Below are 25,849 nucleotides of genomic sequence, written 5' to 3'. Positions count from 1 at the left end.
TACAGGATATAGCAAAGCAGTGCTAACAGGAAAATGTATAGCTGTAAGTGCCTACATAAAAACAAACTTTGAATAACCTAATAAAACACCTTAAACAACTAGAAAGGCAAGAGCAAACCAAACCCAAAATTAACAGAAGAAAAATAATAAATATCAGAACAGAAATAAATAAAATTGAAACAAAGAAAGCAATTCAAAAGATCAATGAAACAAAAAGGTGATTTTTGAAAAGATAAATAAAATTGACAAATCTTTAGGCAGACCAATAAAGAAAAAAAGGGAAGAAACACAAATAAAATCAGCGATGAAAATGAAAACATTACAACTGAAACTACAGAATTTTTTTTCCTCATGCACTTTTTTTATTATTTTATTTTATTTTAAGTTTCAAGATACATGTACAAGACATGCAGATTAGTTTCCCATGTAAACGTGTGCTGTGGCGGTTTCTACACCTATCAACCCATCACTTAGGCATTAAGCCCCACATGCATTAGCTATTTATCCTGATGCTCTCCCTCTCCCTACCCTCCCGAGAGGCCCCAGTGTGTGTTGTTCCCCCACCACCCTGCCCGTGTCTATGTGTTCTTATTGTTCAGCTCCCACTTATAAGTGAGAATATGTGGTGTTTGGTTTTCTGTTCCTGTATTAGTTTGTTGAGGCTAAAAGTTTCTAGCTCCATCCATGCTCCTGCAAAAGACATGATCTTTTTCCTTTTTATGGCTGCACAGTATTCCATGGTGTATATGTACCACATTTTCTTCATCCAGTCTCTCATTGATGGGCATTTGGATTGATTCCACCTTTTTGCTATTGTGAATAGTGCTGCAATGAACATACACTTGCATATGTCTTTATAACAGAATGACTTATATTATTCCTTTGCATATGTACTCAGTAATGGGATTGCTGGGTGAAATGGTATTTCTGGTTCTAGGACTTTGAGGAATCACCACACTGCCTTCCACAATGGTTGAAATGATTTACATTCCCACCAACAGTGTAAAAGCATTTCTGTTTCTCCACAGCCTCATCAGCATCTGTTGTTTCTTGATTTTTTCAATAATTGCCATTCTGACTGGTGTGAGATGGTATCTCATTGTGGTTTTGATTTGTGTTTCTCTAATGATCAGCGATGTTGAGCTTTTTTTCATGTTTGTTGGCTGCATAAATGTCTTCTTTTGACAATTGTCTGTTCAAGTCCTTTGCCCACCTTTTAGTGCGGTTGTTTGGTTTTCTTTTTTAAATTTGTTTAAGTTCCTTGTAGATTCTAGATATTAGACCTTTGTCAGATGGATAGATTGTAAAAATTTCTCCCATTCTCTAGGTTGTCTGTTCACTCTCGTGATAATTTCTTTTGCTGTGCAAAAGCTCTTTAATTAGATCCCATTTGTCAATTTTTGCTTTTGATGAAATTACTTTTGATGTTTTCGTCATAAAATCTTTGCCGGTGCCAGTCCTGAATGATATTGCCTAGATTTTCTTGTAGGGTTTTTATAGTTTGAGGCTTTACATTTAAGTCTTTAATTTATCTTGAGTTAATTTTTGTATAAGGTGTAAGGAAGAGGTCCAGTTTCAATTTTCTGCATATGGCTAGCCAGTTTTCCCAGAACCATTTATTAAATAGGGAATATTTTCCCCATTGCTTGTTTTTGTCAGGTTTGTTAAAGAGCAGATAGTTGTAGATGTGCAGTCTTCTTTCTGAGATCTCTGTTCTGTTCCATTGGTCTATGTGTCTGTTTTTGTACAAGTACCATGCTGTCTTGGTTACTGTAGCCTTATAGTATAGCTTGAAGTAGGGTAGCATGATGCCTCCAGCTTTGTTCTTTTCGCTTAGGATTGTCTTGGCTGTACAGGCTCTTTTTTGGTTTCATATGAATTTTTAAGTTTTTTTTTTTTTTTCTAATTCTGTGAAGAATGTCAATGGTACTTTAATGGGAATAGCATTGAATCTAGAAATTACTTTGGGCAGTATGGCCATTTTCACAATATTGATTCTTCCTATCCAGCATGGAATGAAACCACAGAAACCACTCATTAGTAGCTACTATGAGCAACTATATGCCAATGTGTTGGAAAATCTAGAGAAAAATGATAAATTCCTAGATACATACAACCTATCAAGACTGAACCATGAAGAAATCCAATGCCTGAACAGATCAATAACAACTAATGAAATCAAAGCTGTAATAAAAAGTCTCCCAGTAAAGCAAAACCTAGGACCCAGTGGCTTCACTGCTGAATTCTATGAAACATTTAAAGAACTAATATGAATTTGACTTAAACTATTAAAAAAAAAAAAAAGGAGAAGGGAATACTACAAATCTCATTCTATAATGAGACCAGTATTACCCTGGTACTAAAGCCAGAAAGATACATCAAACAAAGAATATTGCAGGCCAATATCTCTGATGAATATTGATGCAAAAATCCTCAACAAAATGCTAGCAAAACAAATTCAACAATGCCTTAAAAAGATTATTCATCATGATCAACTAGGATTTATCCCAGGGATGCAAAGATGGTTTAACATATGCAAATTAATTGATATGATATGTCATATCAACAAAATAAAGGACAAAAACTGTATGATCCTTGACGCTGAAAAAGCATTTGATAAAATTCAACATCCTTCATAATAAAAAGAAAAAAAAACTCTCAAAAAACTGGGTACAGAAGGAGTATATCTAAACATAGTAAAAGCCATATATGACAGAGCCACAGATAGAATCATACAGAATGAGGAAAACCTGAAAGCTTTTCTTTTAAGATCTGGAACATGACTAGGTTGTCCACTGTCACCACTGTTATTCAACACATAACTGGAAGTTGTAACTAGTGCAATCAGACAAGACAAAAAATAAAGGGCACCTAAAATTGGAAAGAAAGAGGTCAAATTATCCTTGTTTGCAGATGATATGATCTTATATTTGGAAAAACCTAACGACTCCACCCAAAACTATTAGAACTGATAAATGAATTCAGTAAAGGTGCAGGATACAAAATTAACATACAAAAAGCAGTAGCATTTCTACATGCCCACAGTGAACAATCTAAAAAAGAAGTCAAAAGAGTAATATCATGTACAGTAATAGTCACAAGTAAAAGCAATAACCTAGGAATTCACTTAACCAAAGAAGCGAAAAATCTCTACAATGAAAATTATAAAACGCTGATGAAAGAAATTGAAGAGGACACACACAAAAAAATGAAATACATCCCATGTTCTTGGATTTAAAGAATCAATATTGTTATAATGTCCATACTACGCAAAGTAATCTACAGATTCAAAGCAATTCCTATCAAAATATCAATGACATTCTTCATAAAAATAGAATAAACAATCCTAAAATTTATGGGGAACCACAAAAGACCCAGAATCACCAAAGCTATCCTGAGAAAAAGGAAAAAAACTGGAGGAGTCATTATCTGACTTCAAATACTACTACAGAGCTATAGTAACCAAAACAACATGGTACTGGCATAAAAACAGACGCATAGACCAATGGAACAGAATAGAGAACCCAGAAACAAATTTGCTCACTTACAGTGAACTCGTTTTCGACAAAGGTGGCAAGAACACACATAAGGAAGATAGTCTTTTCAATAAATGATGATGGGAAAGCTGGGTGTCCACATACAAAAGAATAAAACTAGACCCCTATATCTTGCAATATTCAAAAATCAAATCAGAATGAATTAAATACTTAAACCTAAGATCTCAGACTATGAGACTACTACAAGAGAACATCAGAAAAACTTTCCAATATATTCTTCTGGGCAAAAATTTCTCCAGTAATACCCCACAAGCACTGGAAACCAAAGCAAAAATGGACAAATGAGATCACATCATGTTAAAAAGCTTCTGCCCAGCAAAGGAAACAACAAACTGAAGGAATAATCCACAGAATGGGAAAAAATATTTGCAAACTACTCATCTGAGAAGGGATTAATAACCAGAATATATAAGGAGTTCAAACAACTCTATAAAAAAAGTATAATAATTGTAGTTTAAAATGGGCAAAAGATTTCAGTAGACATTTCTCAAAAGGAGACATCCGAATGGCAAACAGGCATATGAAAAGATGCTCAACATCACTGATCATCAGAGAAATGCTAATCAAAACTACAATGAGATATTATCTCACTCCAGTCAAAATGGGTTTAATCCAAAAGACAGGCAATAACAAATGCTTATGAGCATGTGGAGAAAAGGGAACCCTCACATACTGTTGGTGGGACTGTACACCACCAATTAGTATGATCACTATAAAGAACAACTTCGAGGTTCCTCAGAAAATGAAAAAGAAAGAACTACCATGTATGATCCAACAATCCCACTGCTGGTTAGTATATTAAAGAGGTATCTGCACTCACATGTTTGCCACAGCACTGTTTACAATATCTAAGATTTAGAAGCAACCTAAGTGTCCTTCAACAGGTGAATGAATAAAGAAAACATGGTACTTATACACAGTGGAGTACTATTCAGCCATTATAAAGAATGAGATCCTGTCATTTGCTACAACAGGTATGGAACTGGAGGTCATTATGTTAAAGGAAATAAGCCAGGCACAGAAAGACAAGCAACACATGTTCTCACTTATTTGTGGGATCTGAAAATCAAAACAATTGAACTCATGGAGATAGAGAGTAGAAGAATGGTTACCAGAGGCTGAGAATGGTGGGAGTTGCTTTGGGGTGGGGAGGTAGGGATGGTTATCGAGTACAAAAAAAATAGAAAGAATTAACAAGACATGGTATTTGATAGCACAACCAAGTGACTATAGTCAATAATAATTTTATCGTACATTTTAAAATAACTAAAAGAGTATAATCAGATTATTTGTAACACAAAGAATAAAAGCTTGAGGGGACCGATACCCCATTTTCCATGATGTAATTATTATGCATTGTGTTCCTATATCAAAATATCTCATGCACTCCACACATAACTACTATATACCCACAAAAATAAATATATTAAAAATTTGTTTAGAAAGGAAATCTATTTATTTACATGAAGGAAATAAACTTTAAAAATGATTGTCAGTAAGAAATAACTCTCTTATACCTTATCTGATATATTATGAGTTAATGTACATTTAAGCACATGATTTAAAACCCTGGAAACAGTAAATCACTATCATTTTAGATGTTAATATGACCAAATATGAAATTATTCTTTCTAAGTTTAGGTTGAAGGTTATTGGGCATGAAGAAATAATTTGGAGCCAGGGTATAAATATGAATGGATAAAATATTAAAAGAATGCAAACTATTTCCGGTATGTACTTACACTTCTACAAGTATATAGAAGTATCAATGGCAGAAACTTTGACATGAAGAAAACTTGGGTTGGGTTTTGCCTACTCTGACTTCTCAGACTTGTTTTCCCCCCTTTGTATAATGGAGATTTTAAAATAATAATACCCACCTCATAGGTTTAGTATACAGTTTAAATGAGATAGTTAAGCTTTATTTTCAAGGTAAGAGCTCAAAATATTAGTTATTATTATTGTTGAATTTAGCATCTTTTTAAAATAATCGAATGAAATATTGATGATAAATTAATCAAACCTGCAAGTGACCAAAGGCTCACTCCCTATTCAACATAGTGTTAGCCTAGTTTCAGTTCTATTACACTTAAAAGAATCCCAATTATATTATTTTAAAATAACCTGCATTATAAGAACACCACAGACTGGAGAAAACCTTTACTTTAATTAGTCTGAATTAGTGTTGCTCTTACTGCACCTGGCTCATCCCAAAAAACAGACTGTATGAAATGTCACAATATGTGCAATAAAGACCCAAAGAAAGAAACATTATTGTGAGTTGATTTTCCTTGTTTATTTTTCTTTTTTTTTTTTTTTTTTTCCCAGAGAAGACAGTCTTTCACCAAAGGCCTATAAAGCGGAATTAGCCATACACTTTCTTATTCTTTTATTAAACCATTATAATTATCCGAGGAAAACTGGAAAACCTACGAATACATTGAAAACTAGCAAATTTGTAAGTTGGTTTTAACATCAATAGGTTCTCTGGCTACCTCCTCTCTATTTCTGTAATAAAGTATCTTGCTCATTTACTATTTTAACTGTTTACTATCTGTCTCATCATTGGAATATATGCTTCAGAAATTGGCATCCTGTCATTGTGTTCACTCCTCTCACCCCAGTGACTCCTCAGTGAATGGTACTTGGTAGACACTCAATAAATATTTGTCGAATCGATGAATAGAGGTGGAAAACTGAATACCAGGGCTAGAAATAGTGACTAGCTTTTCTACTAGTCTTGATCCACAGATTATATACTATATCTTTTTAATTTTATTTTTTAATTGACAAATAATAATTGTACATATCCAGGGGATGCATAGTGGTGTTTTGAGATATATAATGTGTAGTAATCAGATATACTTTTAAAGAGCCTCTACAAATAGGACTTTTAGGTGGTCAGTACTAACTTGTTCAGGATATCCTCAAGTGTAACCAAACTTTTTTTTCTTGGCTCTAATTTATGTCTTCCCTTTATTCAACCTCCTCTGTGGTGTAGGAGTTGGTAACCTGCATGATCCCCGCCTTTGAATTTAACCTAAGAATGTCTACAAAGTCAAGGACTCACTGAGTCCCAGCAGGTATATGCTCTGAAGATGACAACTTTCTCCAAAGTTTGAAGACAGATGGTGAAATATTGAAATGTTACAGAAATAGACTTCTCAGAGTCACTTTTTAGTTTTCAGGGGAAAGAGAGAAATATATAGTGATAAATGAATTAATTAAATCACAGCTAGTAAACTCATACTTAAAGTGAGATATCCCATAACTGAGTCAACACGAATATTAGAATTTTTAGAAGAAAATATTACAGTGTCATTCTTTTTAAAAAATCAGAACACATTATATTCAAGACATACAAGATAAGCTCTTGTTCACTCAAGACTAAAGCTTATAGCTAAAGTGGACTTCTGCTCTAAAATTTAATCTTTTCTCCTCAAACTAAATGTATCAGACATCACTTAGTAAATTGTAATAACTACAGCTGAATATGTACAAATATGACTAATCCGAGAGTCGGCGCCAAACTAGTTTTGACCTTTAGTTGTAAAATGCTCCCTTATGATCTTCCAAAAGACATGGACGTATTTTAAGGGCCACAAACAACAATTCAAATGTCATGTTGTAAAACAAAGTAAAAACAAAGCTTCTTACTCAAGAAATGAATTTTAATTAAGGTCAAGAATCTTATCTGAATTAGAGTTTATATTTGTTCTAGCCTATACTGAAGCTGTTTGATGGTTCATTCTTAACTTTGAATGACTTAAATGCTCTCACAACATTAAGGGCATGAAAGTTAACATGCTTTAATTAAGTATGATAATTGATTGAAAGTAAAGAATAATTTCAAATAATTTCTAACTATGGAGATTGAAGAAGCCGCTCCAGAATCATTTCAATTGCTACCAAATTAACCACTCCCAGAGAGGAATGGATAACGACAACAACTCTCTGAACCTATTGAAAACTAATCTAATTAGAGACATTTTGCTGAAAGGCAAGAGTAGGTAAGATAAGAAGGTGAGTGACAGAGCAAAAATTCCAGTGACTTTTTTGGGGGTCTGGCTCTTGTAAAATGTATTAGTCACAAAAAGTATAGAAATACCTTTAGGAAACTTTCTTTTCTTGTACCCAATAACGAATCAAGGAATTCAATTAAATCAAGATACTTCTAGTCTTCCAAAGATAGATAAGAGGAAGAGAAGAAAGGAGGTGTGAATAAAGGAAAAAGGGAAAGGAAAGGAAAAGCTTTTAGTTATCGAGCAATTCCTTTGTATCAGGATTGCATTAAAGGCTTTTCATAGATTAGCTAATATAAATCTTACATAAGAAAATTATTAGTATCCCCATTTCATAGATGAAGAAACAAAGGCACAGAAAGGTAATTTTCCCAGAATCAGATAGCTATCTAAAAGCAACACTGATTTTAAACTTGGGTCTAGTCTACTAAATGCCTTCATTATTTTTAAGTATTACTCTCAATGGCTTCCAATAATAATGAAAAATAACAGTGAAACTTCCAGAAAATGGTCTAAGCAGTATTCTTACCCACATCCTCTGAACACAATTTTCTGGATGTTATAAAATTTAGTAATTTCACCCAGTTTGTTACTTTCCTTGGGGAGATTAAAATGGTGGAAGAACTGTACAAATTACAATGATGATACGGCACAAAATACACATTTAATAACTATTTATTCTTCATAATTATGATAAAAAGTACAAATGCGTAACTTAAATGAAATAGTTTACTAATTTGTTTTAGACTTAAAACTAAACACTTACTAAGGAGTTAATCTTGTTTCTACTAGAATACATTTGGTCAGAAGCAGAAGTTGACCACATGATGGAAAACACAATTATTAGGTGAGTGAACACTGGAGTTGGGATAAGGCTATGCATGTGTGTGTCTAACACACTCAGAGCCAGCTACTCATAATTATTTGACTTGAATGTGAGTCTATATCTATCCATGATCAATCTGTTTTTGCTCAAAAGTGGAAATTGGTTTATTTGTTAATAAATTAAATGCAGGAAAGCAACAAAATAGTCAAAGTTGATTAAACTGGCAATCCCATTAGAAATGGACAAATCTTAATGTTTCAAGTATATGAGTTGACTATTCTGTAAGCATAATAAACCATTACAAAAATGAAAATGTCATCTAAGTGTTGATAACTAGAAAATCAGGAAGCAGGTGTGGCAGTTCTGTTTTATTTAGCTAAACTAATCCAACTAGATCTCAGTTAAGAATAAATTTATTTGATAAGCATACCTGATGTTTTTTCTCTGACATAATCTGATTTTCTGTTTCTGAGCCAATCATATCATCCTACCCTTCAACTTATTAAAAAAATCAATTAATTCTATTTAAATTACTGTATAATTGTGTTCTCTCCGAAGCATACACAGGCACCCGTTTGAAAAGCAGTGTGTATAATTATAAAGGTACTTACATATTTGGTTTCTCGACCAGCTGCTCTTGGAAGAGTTGTGGGAGTCTGTATGAAAATAAAAACAATTATACTTCTGAAATAACAAAGTAAATAATAATAGACTCAACTTCTAGAATGTGTTCACCTTCTTCTCAATTGAGATTTTCTAAACATTGCTCTCTCTATACAATATCTTTTTTTGAAAATTATTTTATAAAATGATATCACTTGATTATTCTTTTCACTGACTTTATCTATCAACTTTCTGCTAATTTCTCCTTATTTATTGATGATGTTAACTCATAGATCATAATAGTTTTTTCCTCACATTTCTTCTGTAATTTTTGCCTATTTCAAAATTCATGTAGAAATCTCTGTCTTTTCAACTTTTTGAGCTCCTCAATTCCAAAGATGTTCTCATCTACTCCATTTCAATCATTCACTGCCAGAAAGCTCCTTAATTTTACCTTCGCCAGTAAAACGGAAACTCTCAGAAATTTCAATTACAAATGTCCCACACTCAGACCTCTACCTCCTATCCACCATCTTTATTTCTCTAGTGCTGCTAGTACAACATCCACATCATTGGGACTTCCAAATCACTGACCTTCATCAGCTTTATTCTGGCTTTACCTCTTAGCTCGTATTATTTAATATTATAAGTCATTTTAATACTTTTATTTTTTTATCTTCCTCTCTTCCTGTGACAAGTTCACTTCCAAAAAAAAGAACTCAACCCTAAATTGGCCTTGCCATCCATTTTTCTCCATACTTGTATCTGAGATGCAAAACATTGTTGGAGAAACTCTTTCAAACAAATTAATTAATTTTATTTTAAATTAATAATTATCAATTTCAAATGTGCATTTGGTACTGTCCCAAATTTTTCTTTTGTTGGCCCACTTTCTGAGATGAAATAGCTATTTGATTCATTCATCCACTCAACACATATTTATTGTGCATCTACTGTGTGCCAGTCACTGTTCTACACCCCTGGGACTTATTGGTAAACAAAAGAGACAAAGATGTCCCACCATTGAGGAGTTCACATTCTGGAAGAAGAGAAATAAGCAATGAAATCATAAATAAGTAAATTATATGTTAGAAAGGAATAAATGCAATGAAAAAGAGTAGAAATAATTTGAAGCCTAGGGCAATATATGTGCTTCCAGATAAAAATTTATTTGCTTCTATAAAATACCTCATGTTTTTCTGGACCACCTAGATGTTAAGGAGGTCAAGAGTGCTGGGAGTTTACAATTTTAAATTAGATGATCAGTGTTGAGAAGGTGACATTTGAAGGAGACTTCAAAGACTTGAAGGAGTAAGGGAGTTGACTGTGTGGTATTCTAGATAAAGAGCATTCCAACAAGAAGGAACAAGTGCAAAGTTTCTAAAGTGGATTTGCTCCACTGAGAATTGTGGATAGAAAACTGGAAGTAATCTTTCCATATAGGACAATAAAAAATCTGACCAATATATTGAAAAATATTTAATCAAATACATCAATGAACTAAAAAGAGAGCGAATAATTGCTGGGCAAAATCAAAAGAGGATGGGTACCTGAAGAGAGAAGTTCAGCATTTCAGAACTGCTTTTGCCCTGGGGATGCTTGCAAATAATGATGAGTTGCTTGAGAAGCTGACCCAAACTTTTGATATCTCACAGGTATATATAGAGAAAAGTCAACCAGGACTTGCCAAGAACAGATTGGGTCCCTAGGAATAAGAGTGACCCAGAAGACTCACATAGTCTTCAACCTGGTATCAAATCATCTGAAGATGACTGTCCAGAAAAAATCATCTCAAAACCTTAAATTAAATTCAGGTAGTTTTTTCTTGCTAGTGCTCCCAGTGTATGACAGAAACAAAGAAAAGACTTTCTATGGAAAGGTAATATCATATGAAGTCTCCATTTCTATTAAGAAATTTTCAAATAGGATATCTAGCATACAATCAGATTCAGACACACAAAAAGGCAAGACAATGTTAATGAGGATGAGCAGAAATAATAAACAACCAAAAAAAAAAAAGACTCACGGAGATTAAGAAATGTGTCTTTTCAGAACCAGACTGAAAACAACCATACTTAACCATGATTTTGGAGATAAAGGCAGAAAATTTTTCACAGTATGATAGAAACTATAAAATGATCAGTGATATAACTGATTTGAAAAGAAACTAACGTGCTAAGACAGGAGCATGCTTGACACATCCAAGGCACAGCAAGGAGGCTAGTGGGCTAGGATGGAGTGAGTAAAGGAGAGAGTTGGAAGAAAAAGGCAATCACAGAAGCATTGGGGCACCAGACCATACAGGCCCTTCCAGGACCTTGTGAGGACTTTGCTTATATTCTGAGGGAAATGTGTAAGCACTTCTGGCTTTAAATAGAGGAAGGTCATGATCTGACTTATGCTTTAAAAGCTTCTCTGCATTTCATGTATTAAGAATAAACTATTGTGAGTCAGAGGTATAGGGACAAAACTCTTGTACTATCCAACAAAACACAGTGGCTCAGTAGTGCAGAAGCCATGAAATAATCATAGTCGACATATTCTGAAGCTGTAGAAACAGGATTTCTATAGAAGACATGTGAAATGTGAGAGAAGGAGAAGAATAAAACATGACACCAACGTTTTTGGCCTTGAGCAAATGAAAGAGTGAAATTCTACCAATGGAGATGAGAAGGCAACATAGGGAATCATTTTGTCAGAGAAAATCTAGATTTTATTTATATGCATATTGAGGATAAGACATCTGTTAGAAGTCTAAATGGAAATGAAGAGTAGGTATTTGGAAGTCGGTAGTTTGAGAGAGAATCATGGACTAGAAATAGAGTTGTCAGCACATATGTAGTTAGTTTTTATAACATAAAACAGGGTGAGATCACCAAAGGAATGAATATGCAGAGAAAAGAGAAGTTTGAGGACTCATGACCAGAGCATTCCAACATTAACAGTTTGGGAAGAAGAAGATGAACCAGCAAAGGAGACTAAGAAATAATAACAAAAAGGGAGATAGAGGAAAAACAGATAGAGTATGGCATTCTAAAATACTCTAGAGGGAAAATGTATCAAAGAGGAGGGTGTGAGCAACTGTCTCAAATTCTGTTGCTGTCATCTCAACTCAGGACTGGGTTTATTGCAATGCAGAGGACTTCAGAAACCTTGGAAAAAGTGGCTTTGGTGACATAAAAAAGGAGATTTAAAAGGAAACTGGAGAAAAGGAATTGAAAGTAGAATATATAAACTTTTTTTTAACTTTTTAAAATTCATTCCCATCACAGCTTCTCCCCTTAATCTTAGTTAATGATCTTATATTTTACTTCATTGAAAGGTGTTAGTTATGAAATAACTAAAGATATTGGTTATAAAATTATTTCTCTTCCACCAAACTACAAACATTCTTGCATCTGTAGCTGTCATGTCCTTTATTTTCCATTCTATTACAATGAAGGACATTTCCAGCTTATTATCAAATGGTCTTAGCACATTTGGGCCACTATAACAAATATCATTGACTGAGTGGCTTATAAACAACAGAAGTTTATTTTCCACAGTTTTGGAGACTGGGAGGTCTAAAATCCAGGCACTAGCAGATTTGGTGCCTGGTGAGGGCCCACTTCTGGTTCATAGATGAGGCCATCTTGCATGTCTTTACATGGTGGAAAGGGTAAGAGGTTTCTCTCAGGACTGTTTTGTAAGGGAACTTATCCCATTCATAAGGTCCCCATCCTCATGACCCAATCATTTCCTAATGGCCCCATCTGCTAATACCTTCATATATTTCAACATATGAATTCTCAGTAGGTGGGTGGGGCACAAATATTCAGACCTTTATTTCCCCTTCTTCTCTAGAATTAGTACTTCTTTCTCTGCTGAGACCAATGCCACCATATGCAAATTTGATCTGTCATTTTCAGCTTCACAAAACAAAAAATTCTTTCTTGACCTTAATAGCAACCTAATTTCCTTTTCCTTTTAACAGCCAAACATTTCAAAATAGTTGTTTTGTTTTGTTTTTACATATTCTATCCCTGCTTTCTCATGCCACAACACATTTAAACATCAGAGATAAGATCAATGGGGTGAAGTGAGGGACTACTAAAATCTGAGCGTAGTAAAAAGAGATAACAATGAAGACAATATCAAAGTGGTCCTTCAGCCTTCTGGGAGAAAATAGTTAACTATAGGTTTCAATAACTGGCCAGCTTCTGATGAATCTTTCCCTTGATCCCTTGCTCAGCAATGATGACTGGGACAGCTATTGGAAGAGAAGAATATACCATAAGCAGAGGTGCAGGGAGGCAGAAAGGAGGGTCAGGGTCACCAGGGTGGAGAGGAAGTGGCAAGTGGGAACTGGTTGATACTATGGCACTTCTCCCTTCTGAAGCACATGCTCCTCCTGCTCTTAAAGAATAAATAAATAAACCTCACCAGAATTGGCAAGTGCTAGGACTTGGGCTTCAGGACCTGCCACCCCAGGAACCAGGCATATATACACCCAACTTAGTTGACATGCTCAGGGAAATTTGAGTTTCCATGGAAACATAAGACATCTGAAAAACGTAAATACTATAAAAGAAAACAATGGTTCCTCTATTCCACTCCTAAGTATTTACCCAAGATAAGTGAAATCATATATCCATACAAAGTCTTGTTTACAAACATTCTTGGCAGCTTTATTAGTAATAGCTCCAAATTAGAAATAACCCAACCATCTATTAACTGGTGAATAGATAAACAAAGGATGGAACATCCACACAGTGGACTACTAATCAGCAATTTAAAAAAAAAAAAAAAAGAGCTACTGATCCACGCAATGATATGTGGATGAATTTCAAATGCCTTCTACTAAGTAAAGGTTATAGTGACTACAGACTATATAATTACATTTATATGATATTATTGAAAAGGCAAAAGCATAGGAACACATGAAAAGATAAGTGGTTTCCCAGGACTTGGGTTAGAGGGAAGTGTATACTAAAAAGGAGCACAGGGAACTTTTTCAGTTGATGGAAATGTTTTGTTTGGAATGAGGTAGTAATTATATGATTGGATTCTTTTGTCAAAACTCAGAACTGTAAACTAAAAGGATGGAGTTTACAGTGATTACATTATGCCTCAATAAATCTTATTTAGAAGAAAAAATTACATCAGCTTCAACAAAGAATGTAAGACAGGAATTGAAGGAAAGAATAGATACTGAACAAAATCTTGAACTGGAATATTAGATCAAGGATTCCTCTTGAAGGAATTAGAAAATAATAAATAGAAAAATATGAAGAGTAAGAGACATGAAATACAGAATCAAAAGTGACAAAATCAGTATTATAAGAGTCCCATGTGGGAGTAAATATTTGCAAAAATAATGATTAAAAATTACCGAGAATGTAAGGGAAAGAAAAGATCGAAGACTTCATATGAAAGGTCATAAAGGGTAACAATCAAAATATACAAGAAAAAAATGCATGCCTAGATACATCATAAAAAATATCTGTAAGATCATACATAAAGATAAAGTTTTAAAAGCTTATACAGCAATTCTGTAAATGATCACTCTATAGCCAAGGAACAAGTATCATGCTGACAAAATAATTCATAAGTATGTTGTTGAAGAAAAAGAAACCTAGGGGGAAAATGTTGAAGAAAGAGGACCTACAATTTTATTTGCAGCAAAACTATAATTTAAACGAAAAGGCAAAATAAAGATGTTATCATGGACAGAGCTCACAAAATCTACACAAAAAGATCTTGCTTTGTACAACTTGAAGCAAGATTCCAACAAGAAAAACAATAAACCCAGGAAAAAGCTTTGAATGTGTGCAAAATAAGGTTCTAAATCAGAAATAAGTATCTAAACAAAGGAAAGATCAAGAAGTGTTCAGACATAAAGTTCAAAACAATACTAATAAATTGTATGTGTATGTGCTTGTGTTTTTATATACAGGTTGATTAAAAACAAGTAGAAAGTGAAAAATGCTATAGTGCTTACAAAATGTTGGGGAAAGACATTTATACGTTTTAAAATTGATACAAAATTAAGCATAATAATTGTCTTTAAGAATGTACATGTAACTACCAGAAGTAACAAGATATAAAGTAAAATTTTCAAGATGTTTAAACTAGTAAATATCAAAATTGCCAAAGGAAAGCAGAAAAAAAAAAAAAAAAAAAAAAAAAAAAAAAAAAAAAAAAAAAAAAAAACAAGAGAAATAAAAACATTTTAAATAGAAAACACGAAATAAGATAGCAAAAATTCATCCTAACATAACAAGAATTGCAATAATTATAAGTGGCTTAAGGTCCCTGGTAAATAGAATCTGATTGACTGTAAAAATTATATCCAGAAATATGCTGTTCTGAAGAAAATAAGACAAAAGGGTATGAAAAAAGTAAAATAACAGTAAATGATACATCTAGGAAAACAACAATTAGAAATTATAAATAAAAAGTCACTATATTAATACTCAAGAGGAAAACCTTAAGTTAAAAAATGATTATATATGCCGATAAAGCTTCTAAAAACTCAAAAACGAGAATGAATGCCAACACACAAGCACCAGCAATATGGTTCCAAAATACACAAGCCAAATCTAATAAACACTCTTTTAGACTTATCTTTCTCTGACCCTTGGCCACAATCAACATAATTATATTCGAAACACTCTCTTCTATAGTTTCCATGATATCACACTGCTCTAACTTTCCTCTTACCATAAAAGCCTTCTCGTTATTATTTACTGGTTCTCCATCTCCTTTTTCAGACCTGTGATGTTATGTTCCTTGGAGCTCTGTACAGGACACTTACAATGTCTATGTGCAAATGACCCTCAGCTTCAAACACACAGGTTTAAGCTTTCTTGATAAGCACTTCAAACTCATCCTTGTCTAAAACTGACATAACCCTCTGCCTGCCACTATACAGCTCTTCCTTCATTGTTGTCTGTCCTCAAAGCGGAGACCTGTAGTTCATTCATGAGTCTTCTCTCTCCTTCACTACCTGCACCCAAACTCTCGGCAAGCCTCAAACGGTCATGCTTCTCTCTAGCTCTTCTGAACCCACCCTATTCAGACCACATCCCCACTGACTGTTTCCCTGACTGCAGGAGCCTCCTCACAGCAGCCATATTGATCATCTTCTATAGTTTCATGTTATTCCCACCATGGTTTTATGTCTCCCCATTTTCTTTGGAATAAAAGCTTCATGCCATGGCAAATAAGTGTTTAAATTACTGTGCTTAACCCAGTTTCTCAACATCATTTGCACTGTTCATCCCTAGCTCAGTGTACAGCAAGCACATTGGCTGTCTTCTTTATCTTCATACACACTAAGCTCTTTCATGCTTCAGGAAATTTACACATGTCTGTTTCTGTACCTGAAAGCTATTATTCCTGATCAAAATTTCTGTTGCTGGCTTTTTTCCACCTTTGGGTCTCAGCTTGAATTCTACCCCTTGATCACTACATTCAAAGCATGTGCCTTAGGTTATCCAGCCTTGCTTATGTTCCTAGTGCCTTGCAGCACCAGACTTACGGTAGGTGCTTAATAAATACCTGTTGAAGGAAAAATTGCCTTGAATGAAGTGGCCTAAAATACCGGGTTTTTTTTTTTTTTTTTAACACCATAAGGATTAAATATTTGTTAAAGAAACCAGTAATGTAGATTATTATTCATATATAACTTCTTAAATCCCATTCTCATCATATTTAATATACTACAGGTCTTTTACATGTTCAACAAATGAAATAAGAAAAAATATATATTTTAAAATTGATATAATATCTTTGACAAATCAAAGTTTTAGATTAAAAGGCTTAAAGGATATACAACAAAATAGACTTCAAATACAGAAATTATAATTATCCATTTGTGGGTCCTCTGCTAAAATATAATTAATATAATAATAATTGATTACTGGGTTTTATATGTCATTACTAATGGATATTTATTGATAATATTTCAATTGAAATTAGGACTACTCTTCTAGTTATGTATAGTTCTGTACATTTGAAAATTACTTTAGATGCACAGTGTCCCATGTTTTAAGAAAGGACAGGAAAAAAGTATACTAATTCCAAGGAAATAAATAAGGCTGACCAAAAAAAGAAAAACAGTAACTAATAACTAACAATTATCAGCAAAAGAAAAATCATAGGCATTTTGAAATTTGGATGAGTAGAGCTTAAGTGTTTGAAAAAAATAATTTGGAGAAATGTAGTATTTTATAATAACAAATGAAAATAACTATTTTATAAAAAGGAAATACATACACAATTACAAAAATTAATAGTTTAGTAGTACTCTAACAATCTAAAATATCCAGTTTTATTTCCCTTTGAGTCAAAGAATAATGAAATAAATTCAATCAGCAAAAAGAAAATAATTCTAGAAATAATACTTATATTAAACCTCTTAGGCTAATTTTACTTTAGTCTACTTCATTTTTTACTTCTCTATTTTTCAGTGACTATAAATTCCATAAATATTGAATCTATAATTTGAGTGAGAATGAGCCACAAATTATACATTCTAAATGTCAACATAAAAAAAAATAGTCTAATATGTTGGCTTTCAAATTGTTTTGAACTTGACCCACAGAAATAGATTTTACTTTGCAACCCTGTATACACTTACCTTGCATTATATGTGTACATGTAATCAAATGTCAACAAAACCTATACATTACTTGAAATCAAGTCTAATATTTTCTATCTTTAAAATTCTACAAAAAGACTGATTGCTATTCACTAAATTTATTTCTCAATTCACTATTGGACCTTGACTTGCAGTTTGGAAATCATTGATCTAATAAATCTTATGGTTCCATAAATTATATTAAATATATACATACTTTGACTGTGTCAGAACCCAACAATGTCTTTGGGGACCTTGAAGGAGAATCAGAAGAATGCTGAAAAAAAAAGAAAGGAAGGAAGGAAGAAGAGAAAAGGAAAGAAAAGAACAAGCCTGTGAGGCATCATACTAAAGTAGAGGAAAATGAAGAGAAGCAAAGCAAATGTTTGAATTGCACACTCTAGTCTAAGGCATTACCATAGACAAGGAATCCTGTAAGACCTTATCAATGGTAGCACAGAGCTCTTCAGTTTGCTGCCTGAGCTGTGCAGGGAAATACAGCTGGAAGAATTGAAACCAGGTACTGGGTTAGCAATAAGTTTTGGGATTGCATACCAAAAGCAGGGGTAATCTGAAGTTATTACCTCCACTGGTGGTTCTAATGTGTTGTCCTTGGAGACACTTTCAGTCTTGGCTGGTTCATCTAGTGCCTAGTGATAAATGAAATAGTTCTTATATGAGGCTTCTAGTCATACAACTGGAGTAGAAAAGTCTCTTCAAAGAAAGCCTTGTATGTATTAATATTCCAAGAAAAAATATTTGAAGTATTTGATGAACTATTCTTTAACATGAAGACATTTTTCTTTTAGGTCTTAAGTTTAAATCTTTAATCCATCTTGACTGAATTTTTGTATAAGGTGTAAGGAAGGGGTCCAGTTTCAGTTTTCTGCATATGGCTAGCCAGTTTTCCCAACTTCATTTATTAAATAGGGAATCCTTTCCCCATTGCTTGTTTTTGTCAGGTTTGTCAAAGATCAGATGGTTGCAGATGTGTGGCATTATTTCTAAGGCCACTGTTCTGTTCCATTGGTCTATATATCTCTTTTGGTACCAGTACCATGCTGTTTTGATTACTGTAGCCTTGTAGTATAGTTTGAAGTCAGGTAGTGTGATGCCTCCAGCTTTGTTCTTTTTGCTTATATGGCCAATTTGGCTTCAAACTCCCTGTCTCCCTAATGATGGGAACTAGGCAAAATCTCTATTTCATTGTTTTCTCCTCTGCTGGGTCTAATGGGCACATTCAATAGTCATCCAGAGATTTGGGCAGAGTTTATCTACAACAGTTAGGGCTCCATTTGGCACTCTCTTTTCCAGATTCTCCCCTCACTTTCTAGTTTCTGTATGACCTTACACTGTTCTCTGTTTCCTTATCTAATAAGTCTGCTGGGTTGTTGCTGAATTTTCACTACTTCATTGTGACCAGACAAGGGACTACCCATAAGGTGAAAAACTATAAAATCTAGAAACCAACCTAGTGCCATATTTTTCTTGCAAGCATTGACTCTACTGCAGTTTCTACCTGCCTTGGTCATGCTTCAGTACCTTCAGATAGTTTTTTTATATTCTTATCCAGAGTTTATCATTGTTATCTGTAAAACAGTTGGTCCAATACAAGCTACTTCTATATTTGCAGAAACAGAATAAGGCAAGCTAATTTAAAATTAAATCAAATTTCGATTTTCAGCACATATTTTTCTTTGTCACAGAGATTGTATAAATTAAATCTCAAACCTGTCTCAGGGTAGGCTCATGACTAAAGGTCATTTTTTCCTACCCTAAGCCTAGATTGCTATAAGAAAATGTTATGACCATTCACAGTGGCTCGCACCTGTAATCTTAGCACTTTGGGAGGCTGAGGCAGAAGGATCACTTGAACCCAGGAGTTCAAGAACAGCCTGGGCAACACAGTGAGATCCCATCTCTATAAAAAATTTTAAAAATTAGCTGAATGTGGTGACATACACCTGTAGTTTCAGAAACTTGAGAGACTGAGGCAGGAAGATTGTTGAGCCCAGGAGTTTGAGGCTACAGTGAGCCCTGATCACACTACTGCACTTCAGCCTGGGCAACAGAGTAAGACACTGTCTCTAAAAAAATAAAAATAAAAAAGCAGGATTGTCATTTCCCTTTGGAAAAAAAAAAAAAAGTTATCATTCTTCTTGCAACTGAGAGTGTAACAATTCAAAAATCTTGACTTCTTAATGGGGATGCAATTCCCATTCTCTGTCTTACCAGAGCATCAGCACCATGATAAACGTTCTGAATTTCAGCCTGCTTTTAATATTTGACCCTTGGGGATTCCCCCCCACCTTTTTTTTTTTTTTTTTTTTTTTTTTTTTTTTTGGTGAACTCAGCGTTATCCTGGGTTGAACACACACAAAATTGTCAGTATTTAACTGAAAAACACTTGCCAAGATGGCAATTTCATGTGGTTTGACTTGTTTTTTAATGCATTTTCTAAATTGATCCTTGATTATAGGTATTTTACAACAGGAAGTTTTTCAAGCAATCTAGTTTCAGTATACTTTCAAAGTTTGAAAATCTACAGCCAGAAAGGTTACAGAAAAAATATATGCCATGAGTTCTGAAGACAGTTATAAAAGAGGTTACCAAAAATGCAATAAGCAATTGTAGGCACAATGCAGTTATTTTCAAGAGAAATATCATCACTTGAATATATATGTTCTGGCAGATTTGTAAACAGACAAATGAAAGACTCAGTTCTCTATTATCATATGTTATATAACTTTTTAGAATTACAGGTTCCCCTCTCCTGTTATTTAGATTTACCTCCTATTTCTCATTTCTTTATTCCCATTCTGAGGTAGATATATCCTGATAGAAGGTGTTATGCCAATTGTGAAACCACGGAATCCATTGCTCATCAAAATCTATTTTCCCCTTCTAACAACCAGGGATCTCCATCCAGAACTATTAGCCTTGACCAAGAGGTACCAGGTCCAGATGCTAGAACTGCCATTTTGGCATGGGACATACTCCCTAAGAATTGGGAATTACCAGGTCCAGATGCTAGAACTGCCATTTTGGTGTGGGATATACCCCTAAGAATTCAGAAAAGTGACTTTAAAAGATAAAATTTTACTATCCTATGTTTTAATAGCTCATACAGGTAAATATTGTCTGGAAATTTTTGTTTTCAAAATCCACTTTTCTGTATTAGGTAAGAAAATTTGGAAGGCTTGTTATGATAACCTAATAAAAACATTCAAGATTGCTTCTTTCTTACCATAACAAAAATCTATTTTGTGCTTTCTTTCTTCATTCTTTAAAATTATGATTAATCATGAGAAATGATTGGCAGGGAACTGAAAATTCACAAAAATAACTCTTCACTGGTGTTCAGATGGTTTAATATTTTCCTGGCATGCTGTATCAATCACCTCCTGTTCACCTTGTTAATGGGGGTGAAGTTCCTTTCTTTGTGTTACAGGGATAGATGGTTACATAACTCTTGACACTATACAGATCAAATCCACAACAGTTTATTAGTCACATATACTTACAGTCCAGGGAAGGGGGACACCACAAAACATGCGGGGCCACATGGACGTCACAATAAGGAACAACCAGGGGTTGTGGGTATCCAGAGAGTAATGTGCCCCTGGTTCCACCAAAGGATATGATTGGCTTGTTTGAACTGGAACCTATTACTAAGGTATACTCAGGAATTGCACCTGGTCAGTTGGATAAGGAGGGTTGTTTGGCTACAGAACCATATCTGCAGGAGCGGAATGAAGAGGGGAACTTGCAATTAGGCCATTGGAGGCTCTCTCAATAATAGCAGATGTCAAGGTAGCACACAATATTGAGCTCATTCATTTTAAAGAATTCTTAACAAATACAAATAATCAGGAATACTCTCATTAGAAGTGTTGGTAGTTTGTTCAGAAGTGCCAACTTTGGGGCCCAGCTTTTGAAAAGACACCAAATAAATCTCATAGCAGAAAATAGTTTCTGAACTTAACACTACATTAAAATTCAGAGCCAAGAAATGTGAAAAAGCACTGTGAATCAAAGTCCTTGTGTAAAATTATGCCAATAAACTGTAATAGGTATTCCCAATTATGAGTGCCTCTGATGAAACTGCAAACACTTTTTACTCAAATATATTGTTAGTCTAATTTGCTCCCTTAAAATATAGGATGAAGTTCTAAAAATCGGGAGTTGGAAAGTAAACTGCCTCCAAAAGAAGAATGATCTAACAGAATCTGTAAACTTTTTGTTATACCTAGACTACCTATTTGATTGAATTTCAAAGTTTTCATTCCTGAGTTATTAGATTTTAGTAATGATCAAATCAACCCCCCAAAATTATGTTTACCCTAAATTCTCCTATATTTTGTTAATATGACCCGCTATTTGGTAGAATAAATCCCCCAAGGACTACAAAATTCTTACTGGACTAATACAAAACCATTTGTAGGATAGTACATATTGTCAGAAAAATGAATCTCACTTTGATTGTCTAGTTGGGGATTCAGGTCTGAATAACATTCACCTCTGAAGGAAAGGAAAAAAGGACACTGCAAACCGAAGGAGCTTGCAGATATATAAAGTAGGGTTCCTTTAAAGATCTAGGAATATTTGCCAGTAAAATATTTTTACATGATTGGTTTAAAAATATCAAGAACTGAAGAAACTCTACTTGGTGATTTTACTCCCAAGAGCTTTGGAAAGTTTGTTCCTCCTACAGAGAAGGGAGTTTTTGCAAACCATTCCAACCAGTTTCAAACACATTCCAGCAAAGCTCAATGGTAGAAGAATCTATACTTTTGTGCACTTAATTAAGGATGGCAGAAGGGTGTTCTTTATTTCCAGAAGCACGTCCTTCACTGTAATTTGCCTCATCTCTTTCAGTAGCTCAACGAATTGAGCTGGTTTGTAATCCATCACTCTCTCAAGTCATCTCAGAGCCACATTATTTCCCATTTTCTTTAAATTTTTCTACATAAAAACAAAATACTCTTGTTGCTCTCATTTAATGAAGATATAAATATATCTTACCAAGTAATGAAAACAAGTATTGTAGGCAGGGATCCCATATCAACATACCTCTCAATAATTCACTGTAGTTAGCTGATGTCACTGTAAGGTAGGGAACAGGGAAGGCTGAGAGCCAATCAGAGCTCCTCTGAGGTCCAATTTAGCAATGTAGTACTCTTGATGCTTTAGGGAATTTACTTGGCTTCTTTGAGCATTAAATTCTTCACAGAGTTGTGAAGATGAAAGCACACTTAGCTCAATATCTGATACACTAGAGTATTCAATATGGTAGTCATTGTGATTGTATTGTCTAATCTTCAAAAGGTGTCGGCTTACTTCCCTTCTTGCAGAAGGCCATTCTATAAGCTTTTCCATGGAAGTAGAATTGATGAGGCTTATTATGTCCTAAAGAAAGACCCTTTGCTATTGTTATTTTGATTGGCATACAGTAGTCTACTTTATTTTTATATGCTTAAGAACCTGTGGAATACAATTGGAAATTTTACAGGCCTATATGGCCCCAAACTAAACTCATTTATTCAATGAACGTTTAGTAAAGAATATTGTATATCTATCTCCTCAAAAAGGTCAAGATAAAGAAAGAAAGCAGTAAATATGCATAATTAAATACAATTTGATAACTTTTTAAAGTTATGCACACAGTAGACAACTACCCGAGAACCATCTACCATAGATTTGAGTCCTGGACTCTTCTCCATTATTAAAGAAATTGGGAACACATTTGTCTCTTGTACTAAAATCTAAATTAAGCAATGTTTCTCTAATATAGGTCATGTGCTAAATTAGCAATAAGGTTTTGTTAAATTTTTAAGACATAAACAAATTTTTTTTTTTTTGAGACTGAGTCTCACTGTATCACCCAGGCTGGAGGGCAGTGGCGCAATCTCGGCTCACTGCAACCTCTACCTACCGAGTTCAAGTGATTCTCCTTCCTTTGCCCCCAGAGTAGCTGGGATTACAGGCATCTGCCACCATACTCGGTTAAATTTTTCTTTTGTATTATCAGTAGAGACAGGGTTTCACCATGTTGGTCAGGCTGATCTTGAATTTCTGACCTCAGGTGATCCACCCACCTCGGTCTCCCAAAGTGCTGGGATTACAGGCATGAGCCATTACACCCTGCCAAGACATAAAGAGATTTTAAAATATTCTCACCTAAGGACATGTGTTTAATAAGATTGGAGTTTAGCAACTCATGCTTTAAAAAATTAAATAGGCAACTTAGCTGGGTGTGGTGTTGTGTACCTGTAGTCCCAGCTACTCAAGAGGCTGAGACAAGACAATTGCTTGAGACTAGGAGTTCAAATCTAACCTGGGCAACATAACAAGACCCCATTTCAAAAAAGGAAACAAAAAATCCAAGAGACAACTTAGAATAAATAGACTTGACAGCTGACAGGATATATCACAAGTTTGCCTTTCTCTTTTTATGCCATCATTTTTATTAGTTGTTAAAATAACAAATTTTATATTCCTTGCACCAAAAGAAAGATGTTTATCCTATAACTTTCCATTTAAAGAATTAAACCTGTAATTATTTTTTGCTATATATAAAACTGAGCTGCTCCAGAATTCTTCTGTCGAGTACACACTTCTTATGAATCAAATGTATCATGAAAATGGCAGACAGTAACGCCATTTATTAGGAACATTGTACCTAGCCCCAGCCCTAATTTTATGCTCAGAAATACTTATGAGGAAGGAAACAGAGAATTTAAATTACTTTCAAGGAAAAATTTATATTTTCATGGAAAAATATTAATCATCAGTAAGACAATAAAGATGCATATTCTTTGATTTTATGGAAATACTTCTTCATTCATTCTCTCCTCCTTTAACAATTACATGATAAAAATAATAATCTATTTATTTTGAATATTAGTATGTGCCAAACAGTTTAATTTTAACTGTTTACCTATTGCTGTCAGACTCAGATAAGAAGAAAAACTAGTCAATGAAAGAGAGACCTTTAACATTCTCTGAAAAAGAGAGCAATATACACATCAAGACTGATATGGTTTGGCTGTATCCCCTCCCAAATCTCAACTTGAATTGTAGCTCCCAGAATTCCCATGTGTTGTGGGAGGGACCCAGAGGGAGGTAACTGAATCATGGGGACTGGTGTTTCCCTTGCTGTTCTCATGATAATGAGTAAGTCTCACAGGATCTGATGAATTTATCAGGGGTTTCTGCTTTTGCTTATTCCTCATTTTCTCTTGCTGCCACCATGTAAGAAGTGCCTTTGATTCTGAGGGCTCCTCAGCCATGTAGAACTGTAAGTCCAATTAAACCTCTTTTTTTTTCCAGTCTCAGTTATGTCTTTATCAGCAGAGTGAAAACAGACTAATACAAAGACTAAAAATAAGGTCCATATCAAAGTTATTTTATCTACAGACGTTAGTATATTGTTGAACATAATGTAATAAAGTCTATGGACAGTCACAATGTAAAGTAATCTGATTACTTCATAGTCATTTGTATTTCATCCTCATGTGATTCTTGGAGAAGATGATTATTGGCAGGAGATTAAGCCAAAGACTCTGATGAAGCCAACACAATAAAAATCATACCTTACATTTATCTCTCCCTATAAATCCTTATTTAAGACTTAAGCTACAAATGCTTCCTTCTTAAAGGTTCACAGGGGAAAAAATGATAGAATATGGAATAAGATATAAATTTAAATTTTGATGCGGACAATAAATTACAGAACAGAAGTACTAGAAACCTCATGTTCCCTGCCAACAAAGTGTACTCTTTTAAAAATGATGGGCTTCATCCAGGGTTGATTAAAACTGAAACCAATCCAGTAATTCAACGAGAGCTTAATGTCTCATTACAAGGGATGCTTGTATTTCAATTCGGAGAAAATCTTGTTTTTAAAAATAGCATTATTTTAAAAAAGTAAATCTGGTTTCTCATTAATTATACTATATGCTGTAGAACAGAATGTGGCATAAGATACCTACCATGGGTATAATCCAGTTGGAGAGATAATTGTTGAAATAGCTAAGACATGAATTATTTTTGTTAGCTCCAGCTTCAAGGCATTCCACAGCATGGACCATAGCCAAGTATTATAATGAATCTACAACATTGCCCTACCCCTGAATTGTGGTGTTCTGTGTTATCAAAGAGATCTCAGAAAACCTTCTGTGATTTAAAATATTGCAAGATTTTTATTCTTCCCTAA

General features: G+C 34.1%; 1 protein-coding gene across 1 annotated transcript in view; it reads right to left on the bottom strand.

Moving 5' to 3' along the window:
* MLIP (muscular LMNA interacting protein) overlaps positions 1-25,849 on the bottom strand; it is a 137,033-nt gene that overhangs the window by 71,262 nt on the left and 39,922 nt on the right. Inside the window, exons 6-9 of the mRNA XM_073006184.1 lie at positions 18,216-18,281; positions 18,049-18,132; positions 17,849-17,908; positions 9,017-9,061 (exon numbers count right to left, since the gene is read on the bottom strand). Coding sequence (XP_072862285.1) covers positions 9,017-9,061; positions 17,849-17,908; positions 18,049-18,132; positions 18,216-18,281 — 255 coding nt within the window. The remainder of the gene's footprint in view (positions 1-9,016; positions 9,062-17,848; positions 17,909-18,048; positions 18,133-18,215; positions 18,282-25,849) is intronic.

This window comes from Chlorocebus sabaeus, chromosome 17 (assembly GCF_047675955.1).
Source record: "Chlorocebus sabaeus isolate Y175 chromosome 17, mChlSab1.0.hap1, whole genome shotgun sequence".
NCBI lineage: Eukaryota > Metazoa > Chordata > Mammalia > Primates > Cercopithecidae > Chlorocebus > Chlorocebus sabaeus.
The sequence above is the reverse complement of the archived record's forward strand: the minus strand, read 5'-3'. Positions and strand labels throughout refer to the sequence as shown.